The sequence below is a fragment of the Triturus cristatus genome, chromosome 4_1 (genome assembly GCF_964204655.1).
Source record: "Triturus cristatus chromosome 4_1, aTriCri1.1, whole genome shotgun sequence".
Classification (NCBI taxonomy): domain Eukaryota; kingdom Metazoa; phylum Chordata; class Amphibia; order Caudata; family Salamandridae; genus Triturus; species Triturus cristatus.
Window position 1 is genome coordinate 545,160,238 of NC_140585.1, and position 25,203 is coordinate 545,185,440.

Genomic DNA, 25,203 nt, shown 5'->3' on the forward strand with positions numbered 1-25,203 from the left:
AGAACGACCTGCCAATCACTGAAATTCCACTTTAGATATTTTTTCCTAAAAGGGAGATGAATAGGTAAAAATCGCCCACCAGGAGTACTGACGCAAAACGAGTAAATTAGTGAGAGAAGTACCTGGGACAGACATAAGGATAAAGCTGATAGCGAAGTGAAAGTATCACCCAGTGCGGTTTGTGAAATGGTAAGGCCAGATGACTCCTTAGTGCTCAAGTCTGTAATTCGGTTCTTTTATGTTGAGTTGCGCTTTTTAGGTAACCGGGACAATAACGGCCACTTCTTTGAATAGGTCTCGCATTTACAAGAGTTTGAGTTATTGGCATTGTAAATGTCAATGCCTTAGCAAAGCAGTTAAATGAAAGGCATTGTCATTTACAACGCCAATAGCTTAAACTCTCACAAATGCGAGACCTATTGCATTGCAAATGCTTGTTTACATTCAAGACCACCGGTCCAAATGCAGCGGTGCTTGTCTCTGCACTGGTGTTTGTACATGTTTCAGCATTTCATTTAAAGTAGTTGAAAGTAAGTGATGTTTTAATTATTTTTTTATTTACTTTATCCTTTGATTTTTATTTTACCGTTGTCCACTCTTTACTCACCTCAACCATTTTTCCAAATACTATTTCCCTGAAATTAACCAATAGTTACAATTAAGAGACCGTATCAGTACTCTCATGGAGTTATTTCTGACTGTAATGTGTATACCAGCTGCTTTAGAGCTGATCCATTAGTGGGGCGCTTTGCAGTAACCGCAAGGTAAGGTGACATGTCGTTCTGTGCTTTATGGAATATGTGTGATTTACATCCGTTGTTTTCCCTATCTGTTTGCTTCTGTTTAGCAAAACTACTCCCTTCTAACAGGCGTCTGCTTACATTAAGGAAGTGTTTTCTCTCACTCCTAGGGCGCCAAAAGAAAGTAGGCACCCGTTGCTCCAAGAAGATAACATTTGGCCTGATTCCCAAGGAAGAGGCCGGCAAAGCATTATTTCATCAAAGGGCAAGAGGGTGAGTGAGAGGTCTGGCATCTCTGAGGCTTGTACGACCGCCTAATTGTGGTAACGGGCCAAAACAGACCATTTTATTTTTAAGTATTCGCAGAACACAGCATTTTAATGTCAATCAAAGATTATCCTGAACTGAAACTAAAATTATTATGTGTCTGTAGATCTATATGAAAGTAACAAGGGAGACACTCTGGTCGAGGGCAAGAGCTGTTCTAAATTGATCCCAAATGTAATTTGTTATAATAGATTTGCCCCTCTAGCCTCAATAAGTGTGAATCATGATGTTACCCCTTTTGTGCCCGGTCAGAACCATTCTAGCCCGGGTCATTGTTGTAGTTGTAATTCTTCCCTTACAATTGGAGACTTAGAAAGGGTCATTATGGAGCTTAGAGGGGAGGTCATGGGTATTAGGGGACTATTGAAGGACCTCTTGGATCGCACCCAATATAAATATTCTGAAAATTTACATCATATAGTGGACGATCCTATATCTACTAACGAAAATGACCTTGCCCCTACTGGTGGGGGTAATTTGAACAACACTCTAGCAGGTGTTGAGACTTGGAAACAGTTCCCTAGGGGGGACAGAACAGCTCCCAAGTCTATTTGCAAAGATCGTATTACCATCCCCAGCTGGAGAGGAGGTCACCAACAGGGCCCCAAGCCTGGAACATCGCATTCAGGGCTGATTGAGACCCCTAGACCCCCTGTAGACCGAGACCCAATGGCCCCTGGCCAGAGATCACCCAACATTATTTTCATGACTAATGTTCCAAAGATTTCTTCCCTAGGCCCTTATGAGTCTAGCGACTCACTAACTAATAAATCAATCCATTGGATTCGTCATGTACGAGGGTGTCGTTCAATTATTAGGGAGGACATCGTGAAGGCTAAGAGATGTTCTATCCCAGATTCTAATTTTGATGCGATTGAGTTAACCTTGGTGGTAGCCCTACTAGTTGAGAATCTGGCTGCATTGGAATATAGAACCTCTTCCCCTGACCATTCTAGAATCCAGTTCAGGCGACGGTTTGTGACTTCTCCTAATATCATACCTAAAAGAGGAGTCCCACTCTTATCCTCCCTTGATAAAAATGATTGACTCCCTACGCTCCATCTAGACGAGAACACAATTAGTCCAAGTTCTACTATCCAGGGCTCCTTCTCCTTACCTAATTTTAATCTTCCATCTTCCCAGACATTATCTGCCCAACCACCCATTCCACCCAATCCTGTTAGCTTATCCGCGACGAATGAACTAAAAATACTGTCCTGGAATATAGCAGGTCTTAAGAAGAATATGAATATTCCGGCTTGGGTTGAGTTTGTGAGTACGCATGACGTCTGTGTCTTCCAGGAGACATGGAGCATGGAAGTGCTCTCGATCCTAGGGTTTGCCACCTATTCCATCCCTGCAATTTCTAGTGGCAAGGGTAGACCCTCAGGTGGACTCCTAATATGGATTAACCTCGATCTGGGATGGTCTATTACTTCTAATGATAGTAATAATCATGATATCTTGTGGCTTTCTATCAAGGCCCAAAAAAAAGGTGAATTACTCAACCTCTTTAATGTCTACATCAGGCGAACAGTGAGTGGCAGGCCCTCGACCATCTTGAGTGAATTAGAACTCCTCTTAGCACACTGCCCTCCTTCCTCAAAAACCATCATAGCAGGGGACTTCAATTGTACATTTGAGCCATTGGGTACTGAGGACCCCCTGAATTTAGATGAAGAAGACATAAGATGGGGAGTGCCTCCTCTTTCCTTGGCTCCAATCAAAAAATGGACTGGGATTGCCATGCAGGTTAACGCCCTCATACTGGAATATGGCTTAAGAGCCGTAAACGGAAGAACCTTGTCAGACCTCAAGGGGCGAACCCTTTTAACAAACTGTCATGTCCTTCCCGTATTGATTATATCCTGCTGGATCTATGTCTCTGGGAAAGCCTAGTCGATATGGAGGTTAGCTTTACAGTAGACAGCGATCACAATCCTTTGTCTCTAACCTTGCAGAACCGATGGGCCGCTTCGATAACTTCTGCATGTGACGCTGACCACCTTTTTTCCAAAGAGGTAGTACCCTCCAATTGTGGCAGGCGGCTAAGGTGACCTAGAGTACTAGCTGACGAAAAGAAGATCTCCTCTTTATCTTTAATATTGACCGAAAAAAACAGAGATCTTGAGGAAGCCATGGCCTCGATACAGACGAGAGGCAAGATCCCCATAATTCACCAGGAAACTATTTCCATGGCTGCGGAACAATTTCTTGGCAGCACTAGCTCAGGAAAAAGGAGACCTGGAAAAAATACCGTTAACCCTTGGTTCACAGATCTCTGTAAAGAGAAAAGAAAAGCGCTAATAGATGCGGTCAAGGATAAAAACAATAGCAGGGTCAAATTAGCAAGGAAGGATTATAACTTGTCCCTGACATTAGCTAAGCGTGCTTGGGAAGAGGATCATTGGGATGAGCTGAAAATAGCGGCTTTTAAGAGAAATTCTGCCTCCTTCTGGTCACTAATCAGCATTAAAAGTAGAGCAGGTACTGTCCCAATTCCAAACCACATTGACAGCCAGATTTGGTGGGACCACTTTGCAAACTTATATGCCGTTGATGCAGAGGGAGAGCGAGTGTCTAGTAGGGTTGCCCAATATTTACTCAATCTGGACCATATAACTCCTTTTAGTAGGGAGGAGGTTTTAAGTGCTATCAATAGCATTGTCCCAGCTAAAGCCGCAGGACCTGATGGCATCCCAGGTGATCTGTTCCGTTTGGAACCAGGTGGTTGGGTCAAATATATCCAACACCTGATTAATAGCTTGTTAGAAGGCGGCGAAGTTCCGCCATCCTGGAAACAAGCCGAAGTTATTCCCATTTTTAAGAAAGGTGACCGCCAAGTTCCTGCCAACTACAGCCCTATCAGCCTTGTAGATTGTATGAAAAAAGTGGTAGGACGTACTCTTCTTAACAGAATTCACCTTTGGATGGAGGAAGGGGAAATTTTATCCAAATGTCAAGCGGGTTTCAGGAAAGCTACTAGTACTATAGACCAAGTTTTCCGACTATTACAACTATATTGGAAAGTGGTTCTTATTGCAAAGGGGAGTTTATATCTCGCTTTTATCGACCTCAAGACGGCATTTGACCTAGTTCCACGCGCCAAGCTGTGGGCCGTCTTTCAGGAATTGGGTTTACCCCCCTATATTTGATCCCTTTTAGTTCGCCTCCATGACGGTACCTCCGCAAGAATTAGATGGGGAGACCAAGGTCAGACTACTGAGAGTATCCCAGTGAAGAGAGGGGTCCGCCAGGGCTGTGTTCTGGCTCCCACACTCTTCTCGCTCTATATGAATGGTGTGGTGGACTTTTTGAGCCACTTTCCTGCTGACGCACCAGCCCTGGCGGAGGAAAAAATAGCTACACTTCTCTTTGCTGACGATACTCTCTTGATCTCCAAATCCCCCATGGGTCTCCAATTACTACTTACTCGTTTCCAGGAGTTTTGTACTCAAAGGGGCCTTATTATTAACATTACTAAAACAAAATGTATGGCCTTTAACCCTGGAAAACAGTTTAGACCGAAACTCATCCTTAATGGTTCTTATCTTGAGCAAGTTCATTGCTTTGATTACTTGGGGATGAGGCTATTGGACCAATTGTCATGGAGGCCACACTTGAATAAAATGCTACTAAGTCATAACAGGGCAGCAGGGGCAATTGTAAGAGAACAACGTCTGTCTATTTCTAGACTAGTCTCCCCTGCACTAGTTGTTTACGAGGGCAAGGCAGTTAGCGCGGCAACTTATGGAGCAGAACTTTGGGGGTTCGAAAAAATAGATGAAATACAAAAGTCAGTGTTGGACTTGGCCCTTTTTCCCTGAATTTTTTCGTTTTTGTAGTGTTATGGTGCAGGTGCTCCCTTCACCCAAGATGGCTGCCACAGGCCCCTGCTACTGCAGAATGGCCTGTTCTAGTAGCACCCTAGCTGCCAGGAGCTGGCTGGAACCCCACAACAATGTTGCGACTCCAGCCCGCCTTTTTGTCCCATAGGTAGAGTGGGGAAGCTCCTGGAATGTGCTGGAACCTTCTAGAAGGGAGGTGTGGTTTTTCGTTTGCCGCCTTGGCTAGAGGTCACCTGACCTAGGGCTACTTAAGAGAGGGAGGGAAACTTTTGTGGTGAGTTGGCCATTGGGGTGAAGCAGAGCTGGAAGAATCCACCAGGAGTGTAGGCGGTAGGGCCTAGCCAGGGACTTATGCCTCTGAGAGTGACAGGATTTAGGTGCTGCCTCTTAAGTGAGTGAGGGACCTTGTGAAACCCACTGATCTTGCCCAGCAGTAGGAGGACCCAGAGACTCTCTGCCCAGCCTGACTAGGAAGGATCTAGTCGCCCTCTCCATTCCTAACCCCCTGTAACAGAACCCCTTAAGGGCGCCAGATACATCTGCGCCAACAAGACCTTATCTGACATCTAAGAACAGAAACTTACAAGCCAAGCACTGAGACTGCGTGTCCAGACTGAACTCTAAAAACTATTCACCAAGCACTGAGACTGCGTGTCCAGACTGAACTCTAAAATCTATTCACCAAGCACTGAGACTGCGTGTCCAGACTGACCCCTGAGCCCTGATGCAAAGCTGACTGGAGAACCACCGGGGATCGACCAGGTATTAGCGCTGTGACCCCTGCGCTCCCTGCCCTGGTCTGGGACCCCCGGCAGCGTGCTCCGCTGAGCACAGACCCCATCCTTAATTTGAGCCCCCCCCCCCCCCCGTGACGTCGAAGCCAGCGCGCTCACCGCCGTGGCCTGGAGGCCTGGAGAAGTGCCCTGCCTTGTCACGAGGCCCGCGGAGAAGCCCGGGGCCCCGTCGCTGCCGTCGCAGCTGCGTGAGAAGGTGTGCGAGGCTGGGGCGAGTTCCCCCATCATCGTGGGAGCGGACGCCTGCTGACGCCGAGAACGAGGTAAGCCCGGAGACTGGGATTGCCCCTGGTGCGCCCCCTACTGGTCGGGAACCACACCGCACCCTCAGCCCGGGTTTCCTCTCTGTGGGATTCCCCCCCCCCCTGTCTTCACGACGGAAGAGACCCCGCCGAGGGATCCTTTCCGTGTGCCCCCTCGAGCGATACTAAAGCGTGGTGCCCAACGAACTGCACCGGAGCCGAGAGACTCGCTCCTCCCGTCCCGGGCGCTTCCCGCTAAAAGCTTCGTGAGGCGCATTGACTGTCCTACCCCGCATTGAAGTACCCAGCGCCAATAATTACAAGTAGCGCTCTGATATTCCTGTGCCGGATTGAAGTGCTCAATGTCAGTCATTACGAGTAGCGCTCTGATATTCCTGTGCCGGATTGAAGTGCTTAATGTCAGTCATTACGAGTAGCGCTCTGTTATTCATGTGCCGTATTGAAGTGCTACATGCTAGTGATTATGAGTAGCGCTCTGTTATTCATGTGCCATATTGAAGTGCTACGTGTTGGTGATTACGAGTAGCGCTCTGTTATTCATGTGCCATATTGAAGTGCTACGTGTTAGTGATTACGTGTAGCGCTTTGTCATTCATGTTCCATATTGAAGTACCACGTGCTATTGATTACGAGTAGCGCGCTGTTTTGATTACGAGTAGCACGCTGTTATTCATGTTCATAATGAAATACTAAATGACATCTATTCCGAGTAGCTCTCTGTGCTAGATGCCCCGTTCTGAGGTTGTCACCAGTTAGCGCGCCTAGCGCCATCCTCACCCCCCTAAGGCGCTACAGGAACGTGAAGCGCGCGTGTACCTCTAGGTGAAGGGTAGTTGTACCTCAGGCAGTACTGGTTTGTTATGAATGTCATTTGTGGTATCACCAGCTTATGAAATGTACTGCTACCTCATGAACTGCATCTACCATGATCTGCTTGGATAAACTTGAGTATTTACTTAACTCCTACCGTGTGGCGTCACTTATTGTGTGTGTTCCTTGTCCCATGAGAGGTGCGTGTTGTATGGTTGCTTTACACACAGACCTTTGGTGGCCCAACCGCTCGTGTCACGTTACCGCCCCATAGGGCCTGGAGACCCCAGGTCTTACAGTCAGAGAATACGTTTTTAAGAGATATCCTCTCTGTCCCCCAATGTACTCCATTAACTCCCTTATTCCTCGATACAGGGAGGCGCAGGGTGAGCGATACTATTAGACTAAGCCCCCTTTTATACTGGGCAAGATTAAGATCCACCCCAGAATTATCGCATTATGCGGCAGGTCTCAGTGAACTGATTTCTCTGGATATGGGTAAAAGAGTAAAATGGCTCACTGATCTGAAGGAACTCCTGGTCTCGTTGGGTTTAGCTGACGCATGGAGGAACCAAGCCCAGCCCTCCAAGGCCGAGTTAAAAAAGATCTACTGGAATTGGATACTCCAGCGTCACCTATCCTATCCGAGGCATGGGAAACTCACAGAAGAGGGGGGCGTGGCTTGGACGCCAAAGAAGATGGCCGCCGGATCGCGGAGCTCCTCACTGACGTGAAGACCGGAGCTTCCACCAGGCATCTTTTCTCTATCCTCGGGACGCTGTTGACGCTGGCAAGATGATATGAATCATAGCGCTTTCATTTGAACCCATTTTCAAACTTCAGGGTGAGCTGTTTCACTCTCTTTCAGCGCACTTTCGTTCGCGCTCGTTTCTGTGGCCGCCATTTTGTTTTTTACCGCGGCGCAGAATGTTATCTCCTCAGATTTGACTCGAGGTCATGGCTTTTTTGCTTTCTACCTATGCAAGGTCGCTCTCTTTGTTTTTCTGAGCATTTGCTGTTTATAAACAACCTGTGCAGCATACTTTTCTAAATGCTTTTTGCCTCATTTCTTTCCTTTTTACACTGACTTTCATCATTTTTGGCTGGACTTCTGCGTTAAACATTTGTGTATCCACATTTCTCCACACGTTTACATCTTATTGTGTGGTTTACTATGGCAAAAGCACGTGCACTCCGTACTAGCTCTACTCTGGGTGACAACGCTACAATGAGTGATTCTAATCCCTTCAGTGTATTACAAGACAATACGGAAGACCCTGAGCCTACGCAGTTCAATGCCGCTACTACTCAGTCCAGCTTACCTCGTGGTAACACTAAACAGTTGCCTAAAAATTCATCTACCACTTCTACAAAGCGTGTCAAAAAAGACCCACCGTCTCCAACAGGCTCTACAACGACGTTATCCATGGAACTTCTTCTTCAGGAAATTCGCGCACTTAAACCTCATATGGAAGAGACCAACATCCGTCTCCAAAACCTTGAGGATAAATGGTTTCAAATGGAGCAACAGTCCTCACTGCTTTCTCAACGTGTTGATTCCATTCAGTCTGTCACGTCTCAAATACCTCCATTACAGTTAGAGGTCGCTCATCTCAAGACTCAGATTGAGAATTTGGAAAATCGAAATAGGCGTAACAATCTACGCATTTATGGCCTTGTGGAAGGAATTGAGGGCTCCGATGCGCCTTCATTCTTTCAATCTTTTTTACCAACCCTGCTGGACATTCCTGAATCTCCAAAATTGAACATTCAAAGAGCTCATCGACTAGGAAACTCACAGAAGAATTTTTATTGTTTAAACATGTTGGCCATCTGGAACCCTATCTTGATTTCATACGAGTCCCTATGGATAGAAAGCTGTATATACTTTTCCGGATTGGGTCACTGTATCTTAATGTTTCAGTTGCTCAGAGGGATCCAGCCAAAAATCTCTCCCCTAGTTGCCCGTGTTGCGAAGCTCCCCACGAAACAATAGCTCATTGCCTATTTGCATGCCCGGCCTATCAGCAGGCCAGGAATAAATGGCTAAAACCTATTTGTGTTCAGCTAGGAACGAGGAATCATCTAGCTGCACTACGCATCTTGAGATCAGATGCGTCTAGGCCAGTAATTGTGTGCGGAGTTGCAAAATTCCTGGGTCGGGCTTGGATCATTCGCACGAAAGCCATTTCCAAAGCCACTAAATTAGCCAATGTTGCTATTGATTAAATTCTGAACCCACTTTTTAGTGTAAAGAGGTCTAAAGGAATGAATTGTGATTTTGAGACCCCTTGTTGATTGTAGTAAGTTGTTTTTAAAGGGAATTTTTATGAATTGCCATTTACTTTTATTGTTGTCATACCATGTACTCTTAAACATTTTATCTTTTTTAACCATTACAAAATTTGATGTATATAGTATTGACTGTACTGTATGAAAGCTTTTATGAAATGAATTATCGAATAAAGCGAACAAGAAAGAAAGAAAGAAACTAAAATAAATGGTAAAACACAACATTGGAAAGCTACTCGAAGAGGAAAGGAAATTAGAAGTTTGGCACACATAACGTAGAATCTGGCCCGTGTAGACCATTACAATATTTTCAGGTATTTCTTGTGGGATAAGCAGGGCATGCATTTGTCAGAAATGTGTTTCAATACCACGATCGAAAATTCTGCATGACTGGCTGGTTAGACAGAGCAGCAGATCTAAAGCCAAACTACTTTTTATTTATCATAACCCGCGTTATTCGTAAATGTAGATATAGTTGTAAACATGTTTCAGCCATTTTATGTGGCATCCACTTTTAATGCTGGCGAATTTGCTTTGCATGCCTTTCCTATATTTCCATTTTGGTATTCATACTTTGGCCTATTTTGCTCCTATTGCCGCTTGTAGGCCTTTCAGATACTAAAATGTAGGATGTCGGATTAAGAGTAAACGGCAGGGGTTTCTGTCTTCATGCATAAAGACTGGAAAGGTCAGGTTAACGTGTGAGGCCTTCCACATGTTAGCTGCCAGGAGAATCTTCTCCCAAAAGTACTTACTCACTTTTCAGGACTGATATCTAAGCATGAATAAAATGTTACTGTTTTAGAAAATAAAATATGAATACATTATATGCATAAATGTGAATTGTATATAGGTAACTTGTTCTCTACTACATTCTATATGTTTTTTGTATTGTGTTTCTTACTGAGCATTCTTATCACAGTAAATATCATGTGTTACTATCACCTAGTTCAATGTCACTCAGTTGTCCTCCATTGACATCATGGAGGGCTGAGCCAGACTTACCAGAACGCATGGAAATAAGGTCACTGCATATGGTTAATGTGATGTGTAGTTGGCAGGATCCACCACAAAGTGTAGTCTGAATCACTTTTTTGGAGGTGTGTGGTTAGGATGGCAATGTTGGAGATTTGTGTTCTTTATTTGTGGGTGAGGAGTAAGGCTGTAATAACTTGCGTGGATGTTTCATCAGTTGTTTTGGGTGATTCCTGCCTTGCACATGTATACGTTTGATAAGCAGCTGATAGTAGAAAGTGTTTTGAATGGCTTAACAGCAATGTAGTTTCATAATCGGAATTAGTTGGGTGCATGTTTTGTGTTTGGTTACAGTGTGTACTGTTGTAAGGTGGTGATGTCTGAGCAGCAAGCCCTTAACTCAATGTTCCATGCTGCTGGCTATGAATAGTTATTTATACAACAGAAGGGTATAGTTCTACTAGTCGCTAAAGAGTGGCTCAGAGCAGCCATTAAAAATGACGGTCTGCAACAACAAGGGAGAAAGTCTCGCAGCAGTGGAATATTTCATCAAACAGAAGCAAAGATTCCTCCCTGTTTTTTGCTTTTAATAAAATGCTCATGTTTCACGATTTCATAAACTTGGAAAATTGGATAGGGTGAATTGGAGGAAACAACTGTGCGTTGTTTTGATTAGATTTTCATGAAAGATATAAACGTTCAGGATTATAAAAATGTATTCTGCTGCACAACAGTTACATACCTTTCACCTACTCTCAGACAACGCTCACCCTGCACACTCAACCACCATTGACTCTTCACAGTCACACTGACATTGCACTGGAAGTCAAATACTGCTCACCCAACAAACACACAGTGCTGACATACCTCTCACCCAGCATTCACATTTCTCTCACCCTCCACCCACACCTCTCACCCTGAACTTATACCACTCATCCTGCACTTATACTATTGACATACGGCACTCACACAATTCTCATTCTGCGCTGATCACTAATCAGTTACCATGTATTGAGGTACTTTCACCCTGTACTCAGACACTTCTCAACCTTCATTCATGCACGACTCACCCTGCACAGAGAGTACTCTTACTATTCTTCCTGCACTCATACTCTGCTCCTGCCCTTCTTATTATTCCATAGGCGAAACGTAATTTACCAATGCTTCTTGTATATTATCTCATAAAAAATTGATGTTTCCTTTGACTGAACTCTGGGTGCCCAGTTAGATGATGATATACCTCCTGTTTGCTTGTGTAAAGTTACTGCTATAAAGTGTTTAATTGGCACCGTGACATTGTAGTTGTCTGCAATTTGAGTTCTTGGTTAGGTGATTTCTGTCAATTTCCCAACAAATAATAGTAATAGGCATAGCACAATTTGAGGGCTTAGTTTTTTTAAAATCACTAGAAAACATCCACATCAGTGAACATTTTTAAAATGTTAATTTTTATTGCCAACATATGATTGCCACATTTAGGTGACAGCGTGTCTTTTTTCCTTTTTATTTTTGTGGCATATGCTTCCAATAAACAAAATTAACCAATGCACCAGCATGGCCAGGCTAGACATCTTGTTTTTGTGAATGCTTGTTTTGGGGTTTTGCTGTGACGACCATATAAGCAGTGTGAAGTGACTCCAGGATCTTTTCAAAAGACAGACTAGATGGGAGGCTCTTGACTGCCTCGTTATAAAGCCAGAGTCTTAGTATTATCGCAAAATGGTGGGTATAATAAAATATACAATGAATTCATTAAAACTGGACAGGTTTTTCTGTTTATCCTAATACCTCATTGTTTCAACCTTTCAGAAAAATGTAATTGTACCATACTTACTGCACTGGCGGTCATAACAGTAAGGGAATTCTTTTGGGCATTTTGAGCATGGAGATCCTTTTTGATAGGGATGCCATGGGTAATTACCCCTGCAAAGCAAAAGAGAACTAGTACACCATTAAAGAAAAGGCTATGTTTATTTATACTTTCTTTTTTCTTAAACTTTATTTTTTAATTTGCATTCTACAAATACAGAAACAAATCGGCATCAATACAGCGTGTGTAGACATATTGTTGGTATTATCAATGGCACGTAGCACAGATGGGCGCATCGGGAAGGAAAGGTACAATCGGGTCACATAAATATTCAGAAGCATATTACAGTGAGGACGGAGCATGGGGCATAGCACCGATTCCCAGTGTGCATAAATAACCGGGGCTAGTCCTCTCAATTCGTGTTCAGGGGAGGCCCACTTTCTACATCCAACCCACTCTCCTCACCATCAGTTGTATCCTGCGGGGAGGACTCCCTCTCCGCCAACCCAGAGGAACACAACTCCCGCCAAACCATTAGGTCTTCTTGCAGTTTCTCGTCCCTCTGGGTGAGCTGAAGCTAGGGACCACTCTCAAACATCTTTAAGCCAGATGGGCACTTCTGGGCCCCTCTGCCCCATCCAGGTTATAGCTACTCTTCGCCTAGCAAGCACTAGCATTAGTTGTAGGAGTTTATATGGGAGTTTCTTATTCTTAGGCTTCCGGACAAATGCAAGTAAATAATTCAAGGGTTCAAGCTGCATCTGAATGCCTGTGGCCGCAACAATCCTGCCCACCACCTGCGCCCAGAACTGCTTGACAAGTGGACAATCCCATGCTAAATGTAAAAAGCCCGCCTTCTCTGTAGCACATCTTGGGCATCTATCTCCCTTATCAGGGGATATGTGGTTCAGGGATACTGGGGTTAGGTAGGTGCTGTTAGAAATGGGAACCCCTGGTTGGCGTTGGTAAGTACCAGCGACAAGCAGGGACCCTTCACTTCTAGTCAGGGCGTAGGATTACCCCTAAGAATAACCCCTGCTCACCCTCAAGGTTGCGTGGCGTGAGCAGACAAGGCTAATCCCCAGGCGTTATACAGTTAAGCATTTGAGGGCATACACACAGTAAACATATCAGTTGCACCACAGAGGGACACCAGTCAGGTTTTTATAAAAATACGTAGGCTTTATGAAAATATAGATTCTTATGCAGGCTTAAGTACAAGACCATCAATAACGTTTCAAAATGCACGCAATACTGTTTTGGTTTCAAGAGTTCTCTTCTATAAAGGCTTAAAGTCAGGCTTGTGCAGCGCGTATTTCTCGGGGCGGCACCCTGGGGGTCGAGGTGAGATTACGGGTCTTTTCAAGTAGACGGACCCTCGGGTCCGCGGTGCGCACTCGAAGGAGTGATGTGCACAAATACCTTACAGGTGGGTTGGGACGATGCGGGGCCACACGAAGACGGTTGTTGGCAGCTCCTGCAGGCAGGTCCGGCTCTCAGCAAGCGCCGCGATGCGGGGCGTTGGGGCGGGACCTCCGGAGGTGCTGCGGAGGGGTCGGGCTGCGGCAAAGTCCGGGACGGGAGATTCCTTCGTTAACGAGGCTGCTTCCTCAGGGGCGGCAAGACGGCACTCAGCGGCCTGTACGACGTACAGGCCGGCTTCTCGGGTGCGGCACGGCCTCGGGGGGTGAGACACAGTGCAAGGCTGCACTTGTAGTCTCTCCGAACTGCAATGCGAGGTCGTGGCGGCTGTCGGCAGTGGCGGTGCGGCTCAGTCGTGAAGGGGAGGGCGAGTCAGGTGCGGGGCGGCCCCAGCGGGACACAGTGCGAGCTACGGCTTACTCAGCGGAGGCACACAGTGTCGGGCGGCACCAGCACGGACTCGAGGCACTTCAGGCAAAAATAAAGGTTGCGAGGCACACTCAGCGACGGCGTCAGCGGGGCACGAGCACAGGCAGTCCAGCAGCTCGTTGTTGAAGGGGGAAAGAGCCTAATGGTCCTGGGGCTCAGTTCAGGGGGCAAGCTCGCTTCCAAGCCCTTGGAGATTTGTTCACAAAAGCACAAGTTGATTCAAAGAAAGTCTCTCAGTCTTTTCCTCTCCTTCTTGCAGCAAGGCACCCACCACAGGCCAGCCTCCCAGGTCAGAGACAGTAGTCCTCTATGCAGCTTTCCCAGGTCCTTCTCGTCGGGCAGAGGTTCTTCTTGGCGTAAACAGGATCTGATTTCGTAGGAGCAAGGCTCCTACATTTATACTACATTTCTTTTGTTCTCCCAGGCCAGGGGGGCCTTTGCCTAGTTCAGTCCGGTTTCTGAGCACTTTGTTTTTGCGATGCAGGCTGTTTGTTTCAGGGTGCAGGGTAGAGCCATCAGACGCTCCACAGGGGGTGGAGCCAGCATTGTGGTGGCAGAGCACACTCCTATTCAGAGTCCAGGTGTACTCCTCCCACCTATCTCTCTGCCAATCTTCCTATTCACCACCAGGCTACCTAGCCCTGCCCATCTGGGTTTCCCCAGCCCTGTCACTCACACAAGCCAGACAGCAGATACGCAGAGGCGGGCTGAAATGGTTAGGCAAGCAAAGGCCAACTTTCTAAAAGTGGCATTTGCAAATGCAGAATATTAAAATAAACCTTACTAAAAGATGTACCTTATTATTCTGAGTTCAGACAAACTAAACTCGATTTTCTATCATGTTCCCTGGGTCTGTTACGATCATAGGATGTAACAATCTCAACAGCCCATTCTGGCCTATGAGAACAGGTAGCCTTACAATAGTGAAAAACGAAAATGGCTGTAATTCATTATTAGGACATGCCACACACATCAGGGCTTGTCCTACCTTATTCTTACAATGCACCCTGCCTTGGGCCTACCATAGGGGTGACTAATATGAAGTTAAGGGAAGGTTTAGGGACTGGCAAGTGTGTGCACTTGCGCAGTCAGCATGACAGTACCAGACTGCACGCAGGTTCTGCAATGGCAGATCTTAGACATATTTTACCAGGCCGCTTCTGTGGGTGGCACAACCAGTGCTGCAAGCCCACTAGCGGCATTTGTATTTACACCCCCTGGCACTCCTGGTGCACTTTACTGGGGTCTGATAGTAAACCAAATAAGCCAATCATGGAATCCAACCAACATATACATTTTACATAGAGAGCACTTGCACCGTGGCACTGGTTGGCAGTGGCACAGTGCTCTGAGCGGCCAACACTATAAAAACACATGAGGCCCAGCGACAAAAAGTGGAAGGGAGACTCACGCCAAGGTGCCAGGTCTAACAGGTGCGATGCAGGAAGTTAAAGTGTAAGTTAAAGTGTGTTAATTTGAACCTGGCATTGCAGAAAACTTTGCGTGTGAGGGCGCCTATGCGTGCCCATTGTTTCTCTTCCAGCTGGACCGCGAGATCCTTCTCCCATGCAGCACGGGATGGCAGCACCGGGGGGGGCAGAGTCCTGTTTCATAGCCTTGTAGAGGAGAGAAATCAGTTTGCGACCTGTACCGCACATGAGCAGGATATCTAGGTTGTGTGTGAGGGGTGGAATATCCAGGAACTGTGGCCAGGTGGTTATCACTACGTCCTGAATTCCCCGGAAGTGTAGGAATTGCCCCCGTCCGAGTTCTCTTCTGCTTGCTCGTAAGTGATGAAGGTCTCGTTGGGAAAAAGGTCGGCAAGAACTTAGCATCCACCCTCCCTCAAAGGTTGAAAGGACAAGTATAGTCCCATGGCTATGAAGGGGGCCAGTATCCAAATCGAGAGTTCCCTGTGAAAGGGTGCTTTCCGTCGGACTTTTTAAAACAAAACGCTGCCATATACTTATTTATGCTTTCTTACATCACAAACCACAAGAACGTTTAAGCACCTCCTCATCTTCTGCATTCCTTACTATGTAAGGGATTGTGCCCATTCGCTCTGACAGTCACCACTCTAAAGGAAAGATTTGCCACTTCCTAGTGTGTGATTTATCTGCAGCTGCTTGGGCACAATGTTCACAGACGGCTATCCTGGTGACGTGTACATGAATGTGAGTGAGCTGCTGCTCGGGTGCAGCATACAGTGTTAATTGGGCAGCTGTTCGAGCAGCCCGCATTTGTTTTCTGTAGCAGCTGCTCCAATACCACACGATTGAATGATTGCCTTCTGCTGAGCAAGCGGGTGCTACAGCACCGCAAGAGAGTTTAATCTGGACAACTGCTTGATTGCTTGCATGTGTGTTTGTTCTAGATGCTGCTGCCTGTTGCTTGTTAATAAGGCAGGTACCCGAGCGCCATATGCGACTGGGTAAGCTTGGGCACTGTGTACATATATAATTGTGAGGCTGTTTGAGCTCATTTTCTTTTGGAGCTATGAGTCAAATGAGGCTGTTGCAGACTCCTTACTTTGCGTTTCAAAGTAGATGAAGCTTTATGGAGACTTACCTGTCTACCTGTGACCTTTGTGCAGTGGGTGTTACAGAGGCCCTCCCGACTGGTTCTTTTTAGACTTGATGTTGGGTGTTCACTGACTGCAGCTTTGTACCTTTCATTAGTGTGCTGTTGATGCATTACACGTCTGGAATGTATCTTACATCACAGTGAGGTAAGATAGAACTAAGGGTAGTGGGAGTTCTTGGGGATGACAGTTACCTTTGAATGTTGCCATAATAAGATGTACTTGAATATATGTGCTATGCAGAGTTGCTAATAAAGCTACTTGAAATCTACTTAAATATACCGGAGTGATACTTTACAATTAGGTCGAGCCTATAGCGGCAGCGCACATGCGCTGCTTGCTCTGCGAGGCATGCAGTAATGGAGTATGCAGTGGAAGCTCCACCCATGTTTTGAATAGGCTTGTGTCATTGTCTTTCGTAAATACTGCCTTCTGATTGATTATGAGGCTTGTTAGTCCCTCCTTATTATGGCCATGTTGTCATTTGCACCCTCCCATGGATATTGACCCTTTACTTAGAGTGTTACACGGTACGGTATGTGTTATTTAGACTGTGAGCACTACTTTTTCCGTGTCTTCTCGACCCCTTCTCCCCCCTCCCTCCGCCCGCACTCCAGTTGTCCGTGCTCCCCCCTCCCCTTGTCCGTGATGCAATGCAATAGGTCTTGCGTAAATGCGAGTCGTATTGCATTGCAAATGCTTGTTTTTTTAAGACGTGGCACATGGTGGATATGTCTGCCATGCTATCTATCAGGGGCGGTAAACATCGTTTACAACGAAGTCAAAACAACGCATGCCATTACAACGCAGTCATTACATCCACCACGTTGTTACATCACATACCATTACAGCGCACGTTGTTACAACGACCTGCTGTAGGGTACAGAAGGAGTTGGATTTTAAATCCAACACCTTCCCTACTGTTGCACAGACTGGAGTTTGAAAAGTAAATGTTACCATTCCAACTCCAGCGCCCCCCAACAGCAAGTGCTTGTAATGACTTGCGTTGTAATGGTATGCGTCGTAACAACGCAGTCGTTGTAATGACCGCGTTGTTATGGCATGCGTTGTAAACATGTATGTTGTAACGTGTCCTATTTATCAGGGGCTATCAGGGCTCATGTTCTAAAAACAGAAGCGGGAGGTCTCATCAAATTAGGCAGACATCACCATGAGTGACATCACAGGAAGTGATATCAAAGCGTGTGATATCACATGTGGCATCACAGGAAGTGGCATCACAACCCATGACCTCACAGGAAGTGACATCAGATCTGAAGACCTCACATATGTTTAGCCGGTCTATCATGAGAACATTTGAGTGCATTATAATATTTAACAAATTAGATTTTCCATTGGGGTTGTGCCAACATATTGACACAACCCTGACTCAAAATCTGGGCCTCAATTTCTACATTTATTGTTTGTAAACCCTGCCACAAAGAAATTGGCAACAAGGAGAAACGTGGCAGTAAAACTGTTCTGCTTAATTGGTTGGAATGTCTGTATTTTAAAATATCTTATGGGTTTAAGGCACCTGCTGCAGAGATCTTTGTGCACCAGCTAAATCTCAGGGAATAATAATAATCGTAAAATGACTCTGGATGATAATGTATTTGCCTAGTCCTAGTTTTGAATCAAAGTAGCAAAGAGAGTTAATATGCCTCCTACAAAGCACATTATGTAACATACAGATGACAGATTTTTTTATGTAAAGGTTTAACTGGGTTACTGTTTTTAAGACAGAGATCCTTTTCTTACTTGCAGTCCATAAATTGTAATCCATCGAAGAAAGTACAGTGAGTTAGTAAGGTCATGCGGCTTCTACACCTTGTAACCCTCACTATCTTATGTAACACATTCTTTACACTGATGTACACACATACGATTTATTTTCAATGTATAATCTGTATGTGTGATGTAAAGAGCTCTGACATCCTGCATTGGGATGAGAAGTGGTAGTACTCATCCCAAAGCAGGGTGTCAGAGTGTTTTACATCAAACGTACACAAATAACAATATAAATATAACTATTTTGTTTTATTTTTTTTATAGCGCTTTAGCACTACAGTAGTGCTAAAGTGCTATAAAAGAAATAAAACAAAATAGTGGTATTTAAACCGTTATTTGTGTAAATACTGGGGCAAACAACACATCTGACATTCTTAAAGTGCATGTATATCTCTTATATACAGAGACTGAACAAAGTCAAAAGCAGTTCTCTCTTCAGTACCTATGAAGGGATAAGATGTGAGCCTTTGTTTCCCCTCCAATGCATCTAGGTGTGAAGCTACCCGTAGCTCCCAGCAAGGAAGCTTCAACAACAAGCATTTGCAATGCAATAGGTCTCGTATTTGGGAGAGTTTGAGCTATTGGCTTTGCAAATGACAATGCATTTTATTTGTGTTTTTTGAAAACCTGCAAGGGCGCACTTTGTTCTTATAGTCCTTGCTTACGAGAAGCAAGGCTGGCAATAACTGCGCCTCTTTTACTGCCAGCCTTGCTTCTCGTAAGCAAGGACTATAAGTACACAGTGCGTGTTTACGCACTGCTTGCAGCTTTTCAAAACACATAAATAAAAGGCATTGTCATTTACAATGCCAATAGCTCAAACTCTCCTAAATGCGAGACCTATTGCACTGCAAATGCTTGTTTATGAATGTTGTAACTTGTTTTGGAAAAGTGCTGATTGCCACAATCAGACAACCTATTTCTTTCATTCTTTCTTAAATTAATAATGTTCGGCCCCAGAGTGGAGTGTGAACAGTCTCAAAGTTCCTGCATTGACAGAAAACAAGCGCAAAGGCTTCTGAGCACCTAACCCTGAAAACGACAAAAAAAATTATCTTTTTTTTTTTTGGGTGGGGGAGTTTTATATACTGCGAACTCGACCCAAAGTTACCAGAGCGCTTTACATGAGCACCTGTTGTGTTACAGATGGACACATTCATTTTGTTAGGCATTGGGAGATTAAATGATTTCTCCAGAATCACAGTGTGCCTGCCTAGACTCGAACCTGGTTCCTCAACTTCGAGGCTGCCCGCTCTAGCCGTTAGGCCATATCCTCTCCCCATATCTGAAGTTCTGATCAGCTTCTGTAACTGCCATATATGGACCCGATTTCAGAATCTTTGGTTGTGTAAATGCAATGGTCCCAGCAAAAAGCTGAATTTGTGGCCAGATTTACTGATTTTATAGACTGTGAACTGCGCTTACAACTGGAGAAATCTGCCATCATATGAGATTTTCCACAGTAGTAAATTAATTGGTGAGCTTTAGATGAGCACATGATAGTGGCTATTGGGAATGTGGTGAATACCAACTACCTGGGCTTGTTACACGGCCTTTAAATTCTGATGGGGCCAAAAATGGACGTTAAAAGCCCCTTTGGAATTATAAGGTTTGGGGAATAAAGAGGATTTGTGCTATTTCAGTTTAAATCTCTGAGTGAAACTCAGGGGCAAAATGAGGAATAGCAGAGGCTGGGGAGGCGGGTGGAGAGTTTCAGACATGCAACTACTGATGCGCCTAGTAAGTTTCTAAGGGTACACTCAAGGTCCCACTTGTGATCCCCTAGTAATTGTGCCACCCATCCCAGAGTTACCAGTGCCATTAGTATCAATATTTGTGCTGGGATGTAGGTTTCAGAAGAGTTACCAGGCCACTCTTCACAAATGCTCATTTTGCAACTAGTGTGTATTTATAAAGGTACCCTCAAGGTCCTATTTGTAATCCAAGGTACCGTTGGCACCCCAGCGACCCTTCCTGCTGATGCCAGTTTGCGTAGTACTGGCATTTTCAGTTGTCCTTGGATGCATACAGATCCAGATTTGGTTTCCCTAGTGAGTGAAGATGTGTTCTAGAATCTGTTAATTGAATTCCCACTCATTACGGCTGAAGGTGGCGCTGCTTAACGTGTCCGCGTAGACATTGGTTGCTCCAAACACATGTTCCACCCTCAGCATTATCTGGTTTTGCGGGGCACACTACCAAATTTCTTGAGCTTGCTGTGATAGGGCTGAAGACCTTGTTCCTCCTCGTTTGTTGACACAGTACATGCTGGCGCTGATTAGCACGGATGGTCCTGCTATTCTGGGATGCAGGTTTATGTGCATCTTCTTTTCAAAGGTGTCCCATTTTCCATTGACTGTCAGATCCTGAAGATGAGTGGCCCATCCCTCTAAGGACGTGTCTGTTGTTCTGATAGAGTCTGAAACCTGGGACAGAAATTGTATCCCTTTGGCAATTCTTTCACTCTGAGCTTACCATTGCATGGATGCTACAATGGTTAGGATAATCCGAATGATGTTGTTGAATGACCCTTGAACTTGCACCTATTGTAATTTGGGATTAGTGGAAAGCAAGAGAATTAGCATTCCTAGAAGTGATTTGTATAATCGAACTGAAAAGGACTTTCTTTTGCTTAGCCTTTGAGTAAGTTGTTGAATCCTGGACTACCATTCTGGTGAGGCAAATGCTTTATCCTGGTTGGTATCTAGAACTGCTCCTAGGAAAGTCAGCGTTGTTGTTGGAATGAGGGATGGCTTTAGGTTGTTGACTGTGAGACCCAGTTTTTTTAAGAGTGTGAGGCAGATTAAACTATCTGTTGTGGCTTGCCAAGATGTTGCAGCTTTTATTAATCAATTGTCCAGGTTTGGAAATACCTGCATTCCTTCCTGTCTTGAGCTGCGGTGGTGGCAGACACTTGGTGAATATTTGTGGAGCCGAATTTAGTCTGCAGGGGAGGACTTTTAATTCTTAGTAGGAGTCAGCTATCACAAATCTTAGATATGTTCAATGCTTTGGGTGAATCAGGACATGAAAATATGTGTCCCAGAGGTCTTGACCCTTCATGTGGTCCCAGTGATTGAGAAGATATAAAATATCTTACAGGGTGATAATGCTAAAGGATTGTTTCTCAAGAATTTGTTGTGCTTCCGAACGTCTAAGATAGGGCCCCTAAAAGGGCTGAAATTGTCTATATGATTGAAATCCTCTTCGATGAGAGTAGGAAGCTCTTTCTCTTACTCCTTGAAAGGATTGTCCCCTCGTTTGTAGAGTTCTTAGGGACTTGGCCAAGTCTGTGTTTGTCCTAATAGCCTGGAGAGCACCATCAATATGTTTGTCGAATAACGCTTCCCCGTCGTATGGCATATTCAAGATCTTGCTCTGGATTTCTGGTCTGGTGCCTCCAGCCAGCCTTGAATTCTCAGTACTGCTGCTCCAGCTAATTGTCTTAATATCATAGAGGAGAAATCAACTGTGCAGTCAATTATCTCTACCAAGGCCCTTTCTCCCTCTTGGAGATACTTTGCGGCATCAACCCTTGCATCTTCTGGTACGAGGACCAGATATTGAGTCATATTCTACCACATTTGTATGTCTCCCTAAAATCCCAAAGGAGTTGGCTGCTAACAGTGATGGCTCCTGTTAGACCTGGCAGCTTGGTGTGGGTCTCCCTTCCATTTTTTGCTGTTGCCTCATGTGTTTTTGCTGGTGTTAGATGGTTTGGGCTCTGTGCCACTGCTGTCCAGTGCCACAGTGCAAGTGCTCCCTATTGTAAACTATTGTATGAATTAGTGATTCCATGATTGGTTGGTTTGGTTTACCTGTCAGACCCTAGTACAGTGCACCAGGAGTGCCCAGGGCTGGTAATCCAGATACTGCTGGTGGGCTTGCAGCACTGGTTGTCCCACCCACAGAAGCAGCCTGTAAAAGTGTGTCTAAGGCCTGCCATTGCAGAGCCTGTGTGCAGTCTGGTACTGTCATGCTGATTGGGCAAGTGCACCCACTTGCCAGTCCCTAAACCTTCCCTTTTCTTCATATCAGACACCCCTATGGTAGGCCCAAGGGCAGGGTGCATTGTAAGTATAAGGTAGAACATGCCCTGGTGTGTGTGGCATGTTCTAATAGTGAATTACAGCCATTTTTGTTTTTCACTATTGCAAGGCTACCTGTTCTCCATAGGCCAGAATGGGCAGTTTGAATATTACATATTATAATCCTAACTGACTCGGGGAACATGGTAGAAATTCGAATTTAATATGCCTGAACTCAGAATGATAAAATAGTATACATCTTTTAGTGAAGTTGGTTTTAATATTCTGTGTTTGAAAATACCACTTTTAGAAAGTAGGTATTTTCTTGTCTAACCACCCAAACCTGCCTCTGCTAGGCTGTGTATTCCATGTCTGGAGTTTGAGTGACATAGGCTGGGGGATTCCAGGAGACAGGGTGAGTCAGCACAGGGCTGAATAGAGAGCTCTACATCTAGATGGGTGGGAGGAGTTGCACCTGGGACCTGAATATGGCTGGGCCTACCCTCCACAATGATGGCTCCACCTCCTGTGGTGCATCTGATGTCTCTGCCCTGCACTCTGAAAGGAAAGAAGGAGTCAGGTAAACAAAGTGCTCCAGGACTGACCAGAACTGGTTTGGACTAGGCAAATGCCTCTCTGTCTTCAGAGAACAGAGAGAAACTTGGTATAAATAGTGGGACCCAAACCCAAGAACTTTAGATCACTTTGGCAAACAAGAAGAAACCTTTGCTGAGGAGTGGAACCAGAAGAAAATGAGGAGAGACTATCCCTAAGCTGAAGTGCTGCTTGGGAGATTGACCTGCAGTGGTTGCCATAGAAAGGAGAAAGGACTTTGTGTGCATTTTTATTTAACGTGTGAAGGATCTCCAAGGGCTTGGAAAAGAGCTTGCCTCCTGCTGAAGTCTCAGGGACAACAGACCTCACCCACCAGCTCCCCAAGAGTTGTCTTGAAGTGCCTACAGTTGTGCTGGACTTTTTGAGGACTTGCGTGTCGCAAGGGGCTGGAAGCGCGGCTCAAGAACCAGAAGTGTGTCGCCGAACTGCCGCTGCCGCTTCACAACACGAAGCGCCTTGCATCGCCGGAGAAGAGGATCGACGTCGCCGCAGTCGCCGCCGCATCTCCGGGAAGTGGGTCGCAGAAGAATTGTTGAGTCAACGCAGGTCCACCGAAGCACCTCGCATCGCCAGGAGAAGAGGATCAACGTCGCCGCAGGTGCCGCCGCATCACTGGGTAGCGTGTCGCAGGGCCTGTCACGGATCATCGCAGGAGACGAGGATCGATGTTGCATCAGACACCGCCGCATCTCCGAGAAGCGTGTCGCAGGGCCTGTCGCGACTCATCGCCAGAGAAGAGGATCGATGTCGCCGCAGATGACGCCACATCACCGGGAAGCATGTCGCAGGGCCTGTCGCGGCTTGCATCGCGAGGAAACATCTCGCATCAACGGAGAAGAGGATCGATGTCGCATCAGGCGCTGCCGCAGCACCGGGGAGCGTGTCGCATCAAGAAGGAAGCGCCATCTTTGTTTATTTGCACTGGATCTTCAACGCATCACCGTCTTTGCAACACTTTCGTTGCCCTGCGTGTCGCATCTAAGGTACATTGAACTCTGAGTGTTGCATTTACCATCTTAAGAGAACTAAGCTAAATTCTACCATTTTAAAGTAACAGTATTGTGGATTTTTGTCGTTTATGGTCTTGTGATAAGTCTATATAAAGAATACTTATTTTTGATATAAAACTTGTGTGGTGTCCATCTGTAGAATTGTCACTTGATGACTGTATGTGTTCACAAATGCTTTATACACTGCCTCTGAGATAAGCCTATCTGCTCGTGCCAAGCTACCAAGGGGGTGAGCAGGGGTTATTTTAGGAGTGTACCCCTTACCCTGACTAGACGCAAGGGTCTCTATTTGTCACAGGTACCTATCTATGCCACCTAGAGACCCCCAAATCTAACATTGGTGGTCAGCGGTGAGGATTCTGGACTTATGTACAGTGATTAGTGAACACTACTAGTGAGTGCAGACCAAAACGCAACCACATACTTTTGGTAGATTGTTTTTCTGGGACTTTCCATTTTTTAAAAGAACTGCCAAGTTTAACCACCATGAAGAAAGTATCTGTTGATTATGATTGGGAGGAAGAGAAACTGGAATGCTACACTGTTACCCAGCTCAAGCACTTCTGCAGGAGGTTCAAAGTTTCTACAACCGGTATCGCCAGAAAGGAGAATTTGCAAAAGGCGCTGAGTGCTGGTTTGAAGCAAGGAGCACCCCTGAGCATGTGGAGGGGGCAGATGATGTAGATGAGCTGTTAGGTGGGCCATTGGGTCCAGTAGGGAGGAGATTAGTCTCCCCAACAGGTATCAGTGTTTCTGCCAGAGGCCTGTCCCCAGAAGAGCAGGAGGACATGAAAGAAAACAGGATGCATGAGATGGAGCTGGCCAAGCTCAAGTTGGGTGGGCAACTGGAGTTAGAAAATAGAAAACTGGTCCTAGAGGAAAAGAAAATGCAGTTGGATCATGGGAAATGTTTCAGGGAGTTGGAATTGAAAGCCAGGAGCTTAGAAATTGCTCTCTCTGGTGGCAGCACAACGTCATTGTCTGTTGAATCTAGAGTGTATATTCCCATGGATGTGGTGAAATAATTTTTCAAGAATGATGATATTGGGCAGTGGTTCAAGGCCTATGAGGTAGCCATGTCTTCCCACCGGGTCCCTGAGAAGGATTGGGGAGTGGGGTTGTGGGGGCAGTTCCTTAGTGAGGGGCGGGACACACTGTTAGACTTGCCTTCTGAAGTCTATAATTCATATCCCCACATGAAAGATGCATTAATGTCCAGGTATGGTTTAACTCCTGAATTGTACAGAAGTTCAGGGGTTACAAGAATGTAGAGAACAGTACCTGGGTGGAATATCTCACTTTTTTCTGCAGAGCATTGGATGGTTGGGTGAAGGGTAGCAAAGTTGATGATTTTCAGGGGGTCCTTGATTTGATTGCATGGGAGCACTTGTCCAGTAATTGTTTTCCAGAGCTACGCCAGCACCTGATTGATAGTAGGCTGACTAATCCTAGGAAGCTTGCTGAAGAG

At 45.5% G+C, this 25,203-nt stretch overlaps 1 protein-coding gene across 1 annotated transcript in view; it reads right to left on the reverse strand.

Moving 5' to 3' along the window:
- Positions 1-25,203, reverse strand: part of LOC146855203 (glioma pathogenesis-related protein 1-like) — a 1,108,037-nt gene that overhangs the window by 80,655 nt on the left and 1,002,179 nt on the right. The window contains exon 4 of the mRNA XM_085651093.1: positions 11,884-11,972. Within this exon, the coding sequence (XP_085507219.1) occupies positions 11,884-11,972 (89 nt within the window). The remainder of the gene's footprint in view (positions 1-11,883; positions 11,973-25,203) is intronic.